The sequence below is a fragment of the Colius striatus genome, chromosome 1, assembly GCF_028858725.1.
Source record: "Colius striatus isolate bColStr4 chromosome 1, bColStr4.1.hap1, whole genome shotgun sequence".
Taxonomy (NCBI): domain Eukaryota; kingdom Metazoa; phylum Chordata; class Aves; order Coliiformes; family Coliidae; genus Colius; species Colius striatus.
In genome coordinates this window covers 175,735,569-175,748,989 of record NC_084759.1, presented here as the reverse complement: position 1 = coordinate 175,748,989, position 13,421 = coordinate 175,735,569, and the positions used below count along the sequence as shown (strand labels likewise).

General features: G+C 40.9%; 1 protein-coding gene across 3 annotated transcripts in view; it reads right to left on the bottom strand.

Annotated features, from left to right (window-relative positions):
• Positions 1 to 13,421, bottom strand: part of TWF1 (twinfilin actin binding protein 1) — a 35,729-nt gene that overhangs the window by 20,025 nt on the left and 2,283 nt on the right. The window contains exon 1 of one of the 3 annotated variants that reach the window (XM_062017123.1): positions 609 to 697. The exons of 1 other annotated variant lie outside the window; for it this stretch is intronic. In XM_062017123.1, the coding sequence (XP_061873107.1) occupies positions 609 to 633 (25 nt within the window). In that variant the 5' untranslated portion in view covers positions 634 to 697. Of the gene's footprint in view, positions 1 to 147; positions 557 to 608; positions 698 to 13,421 lie in introns of those variants that run through there. One more of the 3 variants, XM_062017114.1, reaches the window with a different exon arrangement.

Below are 13,421 nucleotides of genomic sequence, written 5' to 3'. Positions count from 1 at the left end.
GCCACCACAGCCCGGGAAGCCCCATGGCCGCGAGTGGCAGCTGCTCCGAGGGGCGGCAGGTTCTGCACAGCCCCCACGATCCCGGGCGCCCACTCCCACCCCCGCTCGCCCCGCTGTAGCGGGACAACCCGCGCTCAGCGAAGGTACCTGAGCCAAGGGGGGCCTTCCCCGCCATTTAGGGGTGTCTGCAGTGAACAGTTGTCTCGGGCAGGCTCCCCGCCCGCGCAGAGCGCCGTGCAGATAAACCCTGTCAGTTTTCGCCTGACGGGGGCTGGAGCTCGAGGTTCGACCCTGAGGAGCGGCAGCCGCCCGGGGCCGAAGCCAGGCAGCAGTTTCGCCCGCGCTGGGCTCGGCTCCGCTCGGCTCGCCTTTCCCCGTCATCCCGCCGCGGAAACAGCAGCGAACAAAGAACGCGGCGGGTGAGAAAATTCCGCAGAGAACGGCCTGTTAAATGTCCACAGAGGCTGCCTCCACCCGCGCCCCGACCCGCGGGGAAAGGCGCTCCGTTTGCCTTCTGCCCCGCTGGCAGGGGGAGAGGACGCAATGAAGGGGGGCCCGGCTGTCATAAGGGGCAAGTGAGCGCTGGCGGGAGAGAGCCGCGCGGGTACCTTGGATGCCGGTCTGGTGCGACATGTCGCCCGAGGCAGTGGTGCCCGCCGCCTCCCGCCCGGTACAGCACGGAACGGCACGGCCACGCGCACGTGACCCGCCGCCGCCACTCAGCGGCCGGGAGGGAGCGCGGCGCCTTCCGGGCCCCGCCGGCCCGGGCCGCCGCCAGAGCAGGGCCGCGGACGCAGCTGTCGCGCTGCTGCCCCCTACAGCAGAGCGGCCACGGGGCGTTGCGCCCGCTCACCTTCCCGTGCGCGGCCGCCTCCGCTGCGTGCTCAAAGCGGGGTTGGTGTGCAGCCGGCTTGTCTCCTGTCCTGTTGGTCGGTCGCTTCACTGGCCGTCCCAGAGCGTGTGGCGAGACCTGCAGCGGGGAACAGCCGGCCCTGCGCCCGCCGTCAGCCTCCCTGCCAGGAAGGGACAGGTGCCCCACAGGGTTGCTTGTTGACTGAATAACTTCGGTAAACGAAGCCAATCTCCAGGTGTCTGACGTGGAGACCTCCTCCTCTTGTTTGGGGCAGCAGGGAAGGAGGCATAAGATGGGACACCAGGCTGCTTTTGTGTACTGTGAATTTGGCATTAAACAGTTGCCAGAAGTTAGCAGAGAAAGCCCAGAATCACAAGCCCTTGCCCCTGACAAAGCATTATCTATTAATTTTGTATTAATTGCTACTTGCTGGCACCACATCAACAGAACCAGTGAAGATTTCTTCCCCTTCAGCATGGATCTGATAGTTGAGCTGCTTGTCCACATTGACAAGGTATGGATTCAGGCAGAGGAAAGGTGTGCCTGATTGTCAGTGAGTGGCCTATCCACACAGCCAAAGGCTTTTACACCTCTTCAATCTGTGTTAGTAAAGTTGCCCTAAACTTTTTCTTTTAACCTTCCTAGAGAAGGAGAGGCCTGCGTCATGAATTTAAGCATGATCTGAAGGTAGGTTTGTTTTTGCTATATTTGTGCAGGTTGAGGAGCACCATCCTCTAGAACAAAAAAGATGGCTGCTACCTCTTCTTTAAAAATGTAGTCAGTGTTTTTAATCTGTACTAGAGTCTGGATTAGACTCCACTGGTGAAATGTATACAGAACTGTAGATGTAACAGGGCTGTGGGCACTTAACGTAATGTCCAGGTGCTGACGGTTCCTTCAGGTTCCTGTGACTGAGATGGGGTTTTATGGGTCAGTTCAGCCTGAGAATGTAAGTAAGGCTGTGAGAGGGCATGCCAAATATCTAACCCAGAGGACCTGGCAAGCATAAAAGAGTAAGGCAAGCACACAGGGAAACTTCCCTGGCTCACCTTCCCTGCCTCTGGAGTGCTACAGCTCAGGAATTTCTGAAGTCAGCTGTGTTGATAGATGTGGGCGCCTGTGCTTTGTCAGATCCCCAGTTTAAGGAGGTGAGGGATTTAGTGTCCTATTTGGGAAATGTGAAATAGCACTGGAACTGTAGGATGTGAGCTGTGCTGTCTAATGCCAGCCTGGCAAATACAAAGTCACTATGAAGACACGTCACTACCTAGGGAGCTGGGACTAACTGTGAGGTGTGCAGCAGCTGGGGAAACACACAGGCTGCAGTTTATCTTTCTTCTAGCAAGGAGGCTGAAAAGAAGGGGGAAAAGACTTCATGTGAAACCAAGAAATAAGAGATAAGAGGTGCTTCCCAGATACCGAAAGGTTGGCTCTATTATAAGCCTGCAAATGCACCGAGGTTATAAAAAAATAAAGCAAACCTTGGAGAAGAGCTTTTCCAAGAAGAAAGGAGTACTAGAGATCCAGTCAGAGTGGCAACCAAGGATGTGGTGCTGTCACAATTACTTTAAATCATTTGATCCTAAGCCTGCCAGTGTTTTTGGTTCCTCCCCTGTGTTGACGGTAGTGTTTGTAAAGGATGGATTTGTGTGAAAATTTATGAGGGAAAAGGAATTTTTTCTTGATAGATAGATGTCCTGAAAAGAGGATCCATTCCTGGATGTTATGTGTCACCAGGAGCACTACTATTGGGACAACATGGTAACAAGGATGCGTATCTAAGACTGTGGTACTGTGCCTTCAGTGGAGACCCACCCTTAGACTGGAAATGTGAGAGTGGTATGAGACTCTTAACATCTGTCATTATATTGAGTTTACCTTGACTATCTGAGGCCACATCACATGCACCAATCTGTCAGGGGGCTTTAGAAGCAGGATCTTATATCTGTTTCATATGAAACAAGGCTGGTATATATTGGCATTTCACAGCACCTTTTTGGCAAAAAGAGAAACTGAAAGTCTGAGGTATTTAAAAAAAAATCTCGAGTATCACAAATGTTTTCCTATATTACAGTGTTTGATGTTTGACAAAGAAGAAACAAGCACAAGCAAATAAGGATTTTATGTCCATTGAAGGTGCGTAAATTTCTGAATTCAAGTGTGCTTCAAAGTCTTCCTAAAATGTCTTTTATTATTAAACTCCTGTTCAAATCATAAGACTGTCAGCATAAGAATAGGGAGGCTTATTTCTTAACATATAATTTAACTTTTTTTCTCTGTTATTTTCTTCCCTGTACTTGAATTACTTTTTCCAGTACACATTGAATTTTGTATCTAATTAAGGCTGTGATTGTTTTGGCAAAGACACTATACTGCAGTTTGCCAAATTTTACTGAGATTCTTTTAACTGAATAATAAATGCCATTTTAAAAGAAGGAAATATTTTAAAATACTTTTGTACAGCATTTTCTATGTGACTTCTGGGTCTTGTTTTCATCTGCAGAATGCCTTTTTGTCTTTCCCTATGTGTTTACTTCTTTGTTGATTTAACAATGCTTTAGTCACTTATGCTAGCTTATTAAATGCTGTGGTTATATTCTCTATGGAATCCTCAGTTAATTGTGTTCATCGTTCCGTAATGATGTGTAAACATTTTCTTGTGATGTTGCCAGGAAAGCCTGTTCCAAAGTTTCACTATAATTGTCCACCTGACAATGGAAATGCATGTATTTTCTTACATACAATTTTTATTGCTGAGGTCCATACCTATCTTGAGGTGATGCTTCAAACATTAAACACATTTCCAACAGCTAAAGAGTGAAAACCTTTTCACTGGGCAATTTTACAACTTCATTTTCTTGCTGTAGAGCAATATTGCCTGTAGATAGCCATCCTGACACTCGTCAAAGCTTCAGCTGAGATGATTCTTTTCCCCATCAGGATATTCTTCAAAAAACAACCATAGTTTCAAAAGATAATTCTAGTATTAGGGAGTTAGCCCATCAACAAGATTAACTTTCTTCCATAGAGGAGGAATGAGTATCAACTACTTTCCTCAGAAATACATTAAAACCTTTCTTGCACTCTTTGCTCCCATTAATCTCCATTCCCATACACCCATAGGTAGTTAGATAAAGAAAGTAGAAATCACATCACTCCTGGAATCAGATTTTTTTATAACTTCGAGGTTATGTATAAAAGGTGTATCTAGTAAAATGGACCTTGATTTCTGAACATGCCAGTGTTACCTGTTTGTGTCAGTATATGTAATCTACCTACTCTATATCAAACCTATCTCTCTCTCAACATATAATCTACTAATATATTAGATTTTATATATATCTAATCTATATATCTATAGCTAATCTACCAACACACTATGTTGAAGTCAAATAAAAATATAGTTTGTGATAGCTGGAGTTTATGGATAGTCTATTAAGAAGTATTGCTGTAAGAACTCTCTTGCCATTATAGCAAATCGTTTTTTTTGCAATGTGGACAGCTCTCACTTGACGTTGATCATTAAGTCTTTATAGCAGTGTGAACATATTTCTTAATTTGCTTATGCTCTGAGGTATTTCTGTTCATTTCTCATAAATGAGCAAAGAAACCATCTAACTCCTATCTCTTAATACTCATAATTGGAGGGACTTTTTTCTGTCTGCTTAAACGGCTGACAGAGTAGGTGTTTTCTGTGGGTGGCCAGGAACATACTAGAGAGACGAGTATTTTAAGCTGAATTACAATATAGTAGATAGCCAAATTTGAAGCATTGGGGTTTTCCTAGACACTGGCATAGACAAAAACAGATCTACAGTAATAGGTTTTGCTATCCTAAAAGTTGTAGACAACTGATTCTTGACCTGTTTTGGTATGCTTTGATAACAAGAAGCAAATGTCCTGTGAAATAAACTGAATAAAGCACAATTGGTGAGAATTGCCATATTTCTTACATCTTTCTGTTCTATTAAGTGGCTCCAGACATTCTTAAGGAGTTGACTCTAAATATGGCTTTTTGATATCTTTGTCCATTTCTACTCCTTATTCTGAACTGGTAAATCTATAGACAGACACTAGATAGGGCGTCTGTATATCCTTCTTGCACAATATATTGAGCAACATGATGGTCAAATTGTTTCATCCTCTCAGTGGTTTTTAAATTATGAGATTTCTCAAATCTTGTTTGTTCTTTTATTTACTTACCCTAATAGCAGTGATTAACTAAAATGTAAACACCACTGCAAAACCATTGTGCAAAATTATTTGTGATCCAATCACCCTTTTAGCCATTCTTTTCAGATTTGCTGTTCTGCTTCATTGGTGGGTTATTTGAATGTATTTCTAAAGTGTATTAAATAATATGACTGTTGTCTCTGCAGTGCTCGATTTGCCTTTTCTCTCCAGGGGGAAAGCATATTTTAATTATTTAAAACCTATGTTTGCTTTGTCAGTTATTGATGACAAGTACCCAAGAAGTTCCCTTGCATGTAGAGTGCACAGGAGTTTTTTAGGAACATCTTACATGATGTTCAAAGTGATTCCTGGGTCAAAGAAAGAAGAAAAGCTTTCTGAAGACCTGGATAGCTCCCTTAGGCTTTTGGAATAGATTTGTAAGTCACAATTTCCATTTTAAGTTATCAGCACTAAGCTAGTGCACATGTGCCTTCTTCCCAGACCATCATATACCTGACCATAAATACCAGGATTTTAAATTTGACTGGATTCTGTGGAAAGACTGCACAGAAAACAAAAGCAGACATGATCTGCTCAAGCAGGCTGAGTGGCTAAAGAAATGCAACAATTACTTATAGCAAGGTGTATTACACTGCAGTAGCCCAGATAGAAGATGATAACAAAATAGTAACTGAAGCCATATTATCATCTTCATTCAACATTGTCTCATTCAAAATTTTTCCAACATTCATTTATCTTTGAAGAGACTGGGTACATTTGATGTCTTTCAGCAGCCTTTCCTTTCATGTTTTCATGGCAGTTAGGGCTACTCTCCCTTCCGCTCCATTGGACTTGCTAGCTGTTTCTTGATGAGAAAGAAAATGTGCTGGAGACTGTTATAGTCCCATTTAGACGATCATGCTAACAGCCCAGAACATGGTGACTGTAGAAAGACCCCTTTTAGAAAGCTAGTGAGGCCTGACAGAGAGACACCAAACACAATACTGTCTAGATTTACAGCAGACCTTATCTGCCAAGACTGGTAATTGCCTCCTGCAGGTGGGTAGCTTATCTGGCCAGTAGTCATGTCTCAGCAAAGACCCAGTACTTTAAAGTTTGCATGATCTAATGAGCTGGTACATAGTACTCTGGAAAGTAGTAATTTTCTGGAAGATTTCCTCACTCAAATATTCGTATTATTATAAACATTAAAAAATATTAGCAAGGCTGGTAACAGTGATTAGGTAAAAACATATATTACAAAAAACAGAGATTATGCATCTGTTTTTGCCAACTCTGCATGGAGGATATCATGACCCTACTGAAATCATTAAGAATTCAGGACTCTGCTGGTAAGGAGTATGTGAACTGTTTTTAATGGCAGATGGTCTGGGACGATAAACTGATGCAGCACTAATTTTCCTGGTGAACTAAAAAGAGAGATGCTGGGCAACATTCCTTTCATAGCTATTTCCACTTTGTTTTAATATTTACTTTAGATGAGTGCATTGGGTCATTGTGTAATATTATCAGCTGAAACACCAGCACAATGCTGATTATGTGCAATTGCTTATCTTCTTTTCCATTACTGCAGAGATGACAGTTCCTCTCTTGATCAGGTATACTTAGTACACACTAAAGCCAGATGAAGTAAACGCAACTCTAGCCAAGGCATTGTTTGTGCTCAGTGTTGGAAGACACAAAGACCTAAGTCACTTCCTCTCTTAATTAGTGTTGCAGAGCCTCTGGGCCTTGGTAAGACTGTTTACCTTGCAGCATAGAGGTATCAATATTTGAAAATTTCAGTCTTTTTTTTTTTTTAATAGTTACCTTGATATTTTGCCTGTCCTTCCCGAGATCCCAGTTTCCTGCATGTTTGTGTATGGCTGTGAACATTTTGGATCTAATAGGATCACACAATTTTAGAAGACTTTAGGTTGGAAGGGACCTTTAAAGGCCCTTCTAGGCCATCCTCCCTGCAATAAGCAGGGACATCTTTCACTTGATCAGGTTGTTCAGACATCTATAACATCTCTAGGCAACCTGTTCCAGTGTTTCACCACCTTCATTGTAAAAATTGCCTTTGTTATATTTAGTCTGAATCTGCCCTCTTCTAGTTTAAAAAAAATACTCCTTAGAGCCTTCTCTTCTCCAGGGTGAACAACCCCAATGCTCTCAAGCCTATCCTAGTAGGAGAGCTGTTCCATCCCTCTGATCATTTCTGTGGCCCTTGTCTGGACTTGCTCCAGCAGGTCCATGTCTTTCCTGTGCTGAGGACTCCAGAGTTGGATGTAATACTGCAGGTGGGTCTCAGCAAAGCAGAGTAGAGAGGGAGAATTGTCTCACTTGACCTGCTGGTCTCACTTCTTGTGATGCAGCCCAGGATACGGTTGGCTTTTGGGGCTGCAGGTGCATATTGTCAGCTCATGTCCAGCTTTTCATCTATCAGTACCCCCAAGTTCTTCTCAGCAAGACTGTTCTCAGTTCTTTCATCCCTCAACCTGTATTGATACTAGGAACTGCCTCAACCCATGTGCAGGACCTTGCTCTTGGCCTTGTTAAGCCCCATGAGGTTCACATGGGCCCACTTCTAAAGCTTATCCAAGTCTCTCTAAATGGCACCCTGATCCTCAGGCATGTCAAACACATCATTCAGCTGGGTGTCATCTGCAAACTTGCTGAAGGTGCAGTTGATCCTACTGCCTATGTCATTGATGAAGATATGAAACTATACCGGTCCCAATATGGACTTCTGAGTGACACAACTTGTCACTAATCTCCATCTGCACATTGAGCTGTTGATCACTACTCTTTGGTTGTGACCGTCCAACCGACTCCTTATCCACTGCACATTAGGTTCCCTCTAATAGATCTCCATATGCTTCTCATTGCTGTTTTATGATTTTATCCAAATTTCCAAAGAAATTAAGAAAAGGTTCAAATCATTGTTAGGTAATTCCACTTTTTGATGTAGGCATCATGAGGAGAATGAAGACCTTCTGAGAGATGTGGAAGCTGGAGGGAAAGAATGGGAAGACCTGGTTCCTTCTACTCAGACTTTTCTCCTGAGTCACTCACAAGTGACCAGATTCTACCTATAAATTAATATAAGAAAATAGTAGCATGAAAACATGAGAAGTTTTATGCCAAAAGTGCTCCATGAGGCCAGTCAGGGATTTATTACTATCTGCAGAAGGCATTCTGAGATGTAACAGAAGACAACTCTAATGTAGATCCTGATTCTGCAGTGCTTACTGTTTAGACAGAAATGTGAAAGAAGAGTTGGAGAAAAACTTGCAGTGAAACCTGAAATAGCTGCATTGTTCCCTTGTAACATTTAAGACTGCTGTGTTAGTACTCAGCTCCTCGCACATAGTTTTCAGCTGAATAAGACCCTCACGGGCACACAGAAGCCAAGCTATGTCTCAGCATAAACTGAAGATCTCTAGTACTTTATTTTAGTTCCAAAAGTTTATACAATGCACTCACTGTAACTCTTATAAATTAAATGAAATTCAATAAACAAAGGACATTTTGACTGCATTTTACATTCATATTTGTTCTATCAGGCATTGATTCAAAGTGCTGGTCCATTGCAATAAATTTCCAGCTGCTAAATAAATTATTACATTTATCATTGGGTTTTTTTTCTTGCATAATACTTATGCTTTTTTCACAGTGCATTAGTATGAGCTAAAAATAACAGGCATTTGTCACAGGCATTTGTCTACAGAAAAAATATCTATTTGCGTAATAGATACTGCATATCCCTATATACGGTAAGAAGCCCTAAAGAAAGGTCATAAATGTCTTCTCATCACTTGTCCAGAGCTAAAAATCTGACAGCAAAAACCTCACTCTCTAGGCATACCAGTATATGGATATGATTTTCTTATTAATTATCTTTAGACTGTCTTTAGATTAGCTCTGTCATGTTTAATATTGGTACATTTTATTTTTTTCAGTGAGATTATAGTTCTGATTTGTTGAAGTTGTTGGCAAAGTATAGCTCCCTTGTTTTGCTGGGATCTTTGATCCACTGCAAGCCATGCTCTGCACAAGGCACTTGTTATGTGTCTGCATCAGCGGGGGCAGATTTGCTCCTCAGGTACATTAGTGCTGTGCCTGGTTTGCCATAGACTCCATCGAGATACCCCACACACAGCAGCCAATGCCTCAGTACTGCTTGCCTTGGCTGTGTTTGTGGTCTCTCAATACAGCCAGTCATATATGACAGTGCATGATCGGGTCTCAGACTCCTTTATTGTATTAGGTAACCTTCTCTAATTTCAAGTATGCAGAGATTTGAAAAGGAAATAATTTCATTGTTTGAGTTACCACACTGGATTTGAGTTTAAAAGCAGTACTTTTGTTAAGATGCAAAATTTTTATACTATGCCTATTTTTGTTCTAATAGAAATAGGATCAAGACACAGGGAATTTATATGACAATACAGTAAAGCCTTCAGCCTCTTATTTTTTTACAGAGACAATGTGTTGTTATACTGCAGTTATACAAAGTACAATTATTCAATGCACTTTGAAAGAACTGTATCATGAGATACAGTAGTTGAAAACACAATACTTTTTTTTTTGGTCCTATTTACTTCCATGAGGTTAAGAAATTACTCCTCACTATTTTTAATCAAGTTTTTCTTTAGTATTCAATAAACCAACAAAGGTTGAGGCCTGCTTATATAAAAAGAATATAAAGTTCATACTAAACAAAACATGTAATATTATCTTTTTCTTACTGAAGTTCAACAACATTAGAGGATATTCTCTTTTCCCAATGACTTTCAGTTAGAACTTACTATTTTTCTCACCTTTTGTCTTTCAGCTTTAATTCTACCTTTCTGAAGTCTTCTTTTACCATCGCAATGAACTTCGACAGTGTGGTTAAACAGTGTTTGTGGAAGGCAGAACTCAGATTCCACTTCTTAATTTGTGTTTTCTCTAATTCTGTACATACAACTATCAGAGTAGCTGCAAGCTGATTATTCCTCTTTTCCTAATACCAAAATCACATGTAGTTTTTCTATTAGTTGAAAGCATCCATATAGCCAGCAGATGCACTTAAAAGTTACTTAATTAGTTGTGTAGATTCACCTCACTAGACAGTTCTTCTTCAGTGATTTTATGTAGGGTAGGAGTGTGCTGTCTGTCTGTTTGAAATCAGTATAGATTACTTTAAGCAGAATCATGCTTATTTGAAGTAACTTTGGTCTTGATGACCAGAATTAAGTACGTCATTCAAGTGTAAGTTTTGTTATCATTTGACTATCATCAAAACTTCCAGTGTAGCTTCTGCTTTGACCTTGGTAAGCCCTGTGTCATTTGACTGCAGGACTGAAGTTCTGTTTCATGGTATGTAAAAGGTCACTTAAAGTTCTGATCCTCCTCCTGCTTTTTGTCCCAAGTTCCACTGGTAATGCAAAATTGGATATCTGTATTAAATTTGCCTATAAATTATTTGCTCCAAATTTTATTTTTGTGATTTAACTTATCAAAAATGATGAAACCAACCCATCTTGGTATACTCAAACTTGCTTGACATGGATCAAAAAGTACATATATATTACCCAGACCCCAAGATTCCACTCATGTTTTTAGCTAAAGCATCATTTATATTTGTTAAAATCTATATCCAAGCTCTTTATTCATTTTTTCTGCCTTATAGAAACAACAGGTAGAATTTGTTCCAGTTCACATTTGCATTTGGTATAAAATGCTGTAGATTCTACCTAACAAGTCAGAGTCCAGAGATTTAGTGTCAGAAATGTGTCCCTTTGCTATTATTTTTAGTTTCCTTCATCTTAGTTAATTTGCAATCTCTTTCTTGTTTCATTGATGCAAAATCTTAACTAGAACCAGAAATAAGGCCCTTGATTATGACTTGGAAGCCTTATTAGTTCACCTGTGGATTGCGTGGAATGTTGATTTTGTGTCATTCTCCTTATTTCATTGAAACATCAATAGGTACCTGTTCACATACCATGAAGAATTCAAGTATAACAATATATTGGTCACCTAATCAAACAAATGCATTCTCTCCTAAAGTGACATCAGGACATTTTTTCAAAGAGCTCCTGGTATTGCTGGTTGGTCCTGCAGAAACAGAGGCACTAGTTAGGCCAAAATCACCACCAAATCTGGTGACTGCTCTGACTTTCAGTGTGTATGTGTGTGTGTGTGGAGGGGGAGGACTGTGTGGCTGAACAGCCTGCATCACCATCTTCCTTTTTGTTATTCTGGTTCTTTTCCCTTTCACTTCTTTCAGTAATTGAGACCTGAACCTACCTCTCCCATATTTTTACCCATGCTTGCTGTCAGGCTGGGAAGCCTGTAATTAAGTATTTATATTCATATTTATCCTTCAAATATTATTACAACATTAAATTTCTTCTAGTTTTATGAAACTCCCTCAGCATTTCAGAAGTTGTTAGGAAACCAATTTAATGATTAACATTTCTGTCTCTTGTGTCTTTCATTTATTTTTCTAATAACTCTGACCTGCCATTTAAAAATAGACTCTTCATTTAAGTTGCTTCTGTTTACTACCCTTTCCTATTATTGATTTAATGGAAAGTATTTCCATGTTACATAATGTAAAAACACTATTTATATTTTGCAATTATCCAATAGAAACATTTCTGCTGTTCCATATTCTTTTAGACAAATCTATTTTTCACATCTAGTAGTAAAGCAGTACTACTATTTGCAAAGTCATTATCTCTGATTAATTTGTGGAGCTTACTTTACATGGGATGTATTTATTTGCCTTTCCTTAACTCTTTAGTTATACGTTCACCATTAGCTTTTGTTTTTTCTCCATTTGTTCCATGTTTTAATGTGATTCGCTTTTATTTTAGATAGTAAGAAATGAATTGGGGATGCAGAAACTGAATAGATCTTAAATGGTATAACTGCGATGAGTTGCCATAACTGTGACTATGACATTTCAAAGGGGGAAGTCTTTTGTTCCAAAGGACGTTATTTGCAGGTGTAGCCAGCCATTGAGTTAACTTTCTTCATAGCAGCAGTATTGTGCTATGTTTTGGGTTTTTGGCCAAAACAGTGTTGAAAACATGCTGATGTTTTGGCTATTGCAGAGCAGTGCTTGCACAGCATGAAGGTTGTCTCTCTTCCCACTCTGCGCACACTCCTACCCCCACAAGTAGGCTGGGGACAGGCAAGAATCTGGGAGGGGACGCAGCCAGGAGAGCTGGCCCCAGCTGACCAAAGGCATTCTCCATGCCAAATGACATCAAGCCCAGAAATAAAACTGAGTAGAAAAAAAGGGTGGAATGGTGGTTAGCTTCAAAGCTGGCTGTAAGAGACTGACCAGACATCATTCTGCTTGTGGGCCTTGGTGAGTAATTGCCTTAGCATCATTTTTTTTTCTGTTCCTCAGTTTTATTAATTCTCACTTTTTTTCTTCTTCACTTATTAGCCATCTTTATCTTAACACATGAGTTTTCTCTCTTTTACTCCTATTCTTTCCCTTGTCCTATGGGGGGGAAGAGGTAGGGAGCAGGGGGTGAGCTGGCAGCTGTATGGGTGCTTACCTGCTGGCCAGCACCAACCCACAACAGCAGATGGAAGAAAAATATATTAGAAGCAGAATCCCTGAATAACAAGGTTTTGAGATTTAAGGGGATGGAGTACATTTTCCAAGTAGCAAGCCAAGGAAGAGGGATTTGTGCAACCACAGTTGAAAGGAGTGGGAGGACAAACTGAGAGAGCTGGGACTGTTTAACCTTGAGGAAGCTCAAAGGAGACAATCTTATCTATGTGCTTAAAAGCCTGATACGAGGAGTAAAGATGAAGCCAAACTCTTCTCAGTGCTATGGAGTGAAAAGATGAGAGGCAATGGGCACAAACTGGAATAAAGGAAGTTCCATTTAACTTATGAGAATCCTTTTTACTGTGAGGGTGATGGAACATTGTGACAGGTTGCCCAGGGTGACTGTGGAATCTGCAACCTTAGATATGCTTAAAACTCAACTGGATGCAACCTTGCTCTGAGCAGAGGAGTGGACTAGAGGATCTCCAGTGGTCCTTTCCAGACTCAGGTAGGTTATGATTCTGTTTAATTTCACGGGTGTTAAGGTACACACAATTTCCAGAGTTACCTTTCAGTCTAGATACACAGTATTTTATAGTGAATTCCATTTTCTTTTAATTTTGTTTTTGAATAGAGTGGTTACATGAGTCTTTTTAGTTTGGACCTGCAGCTTTTTCACTGATAAAAGTAGCACTTTTGCTCTGGAATAGAGAAGCAAAGAAACCTGTCTCTTAGTACAGCATCATCGTTGTGGAACATACTGTAGCTCCGTGTGTGTTCCTGGACTAGACAGAGCTGTCTGAAGCAGTGGAATCTTGTAAGAGAATT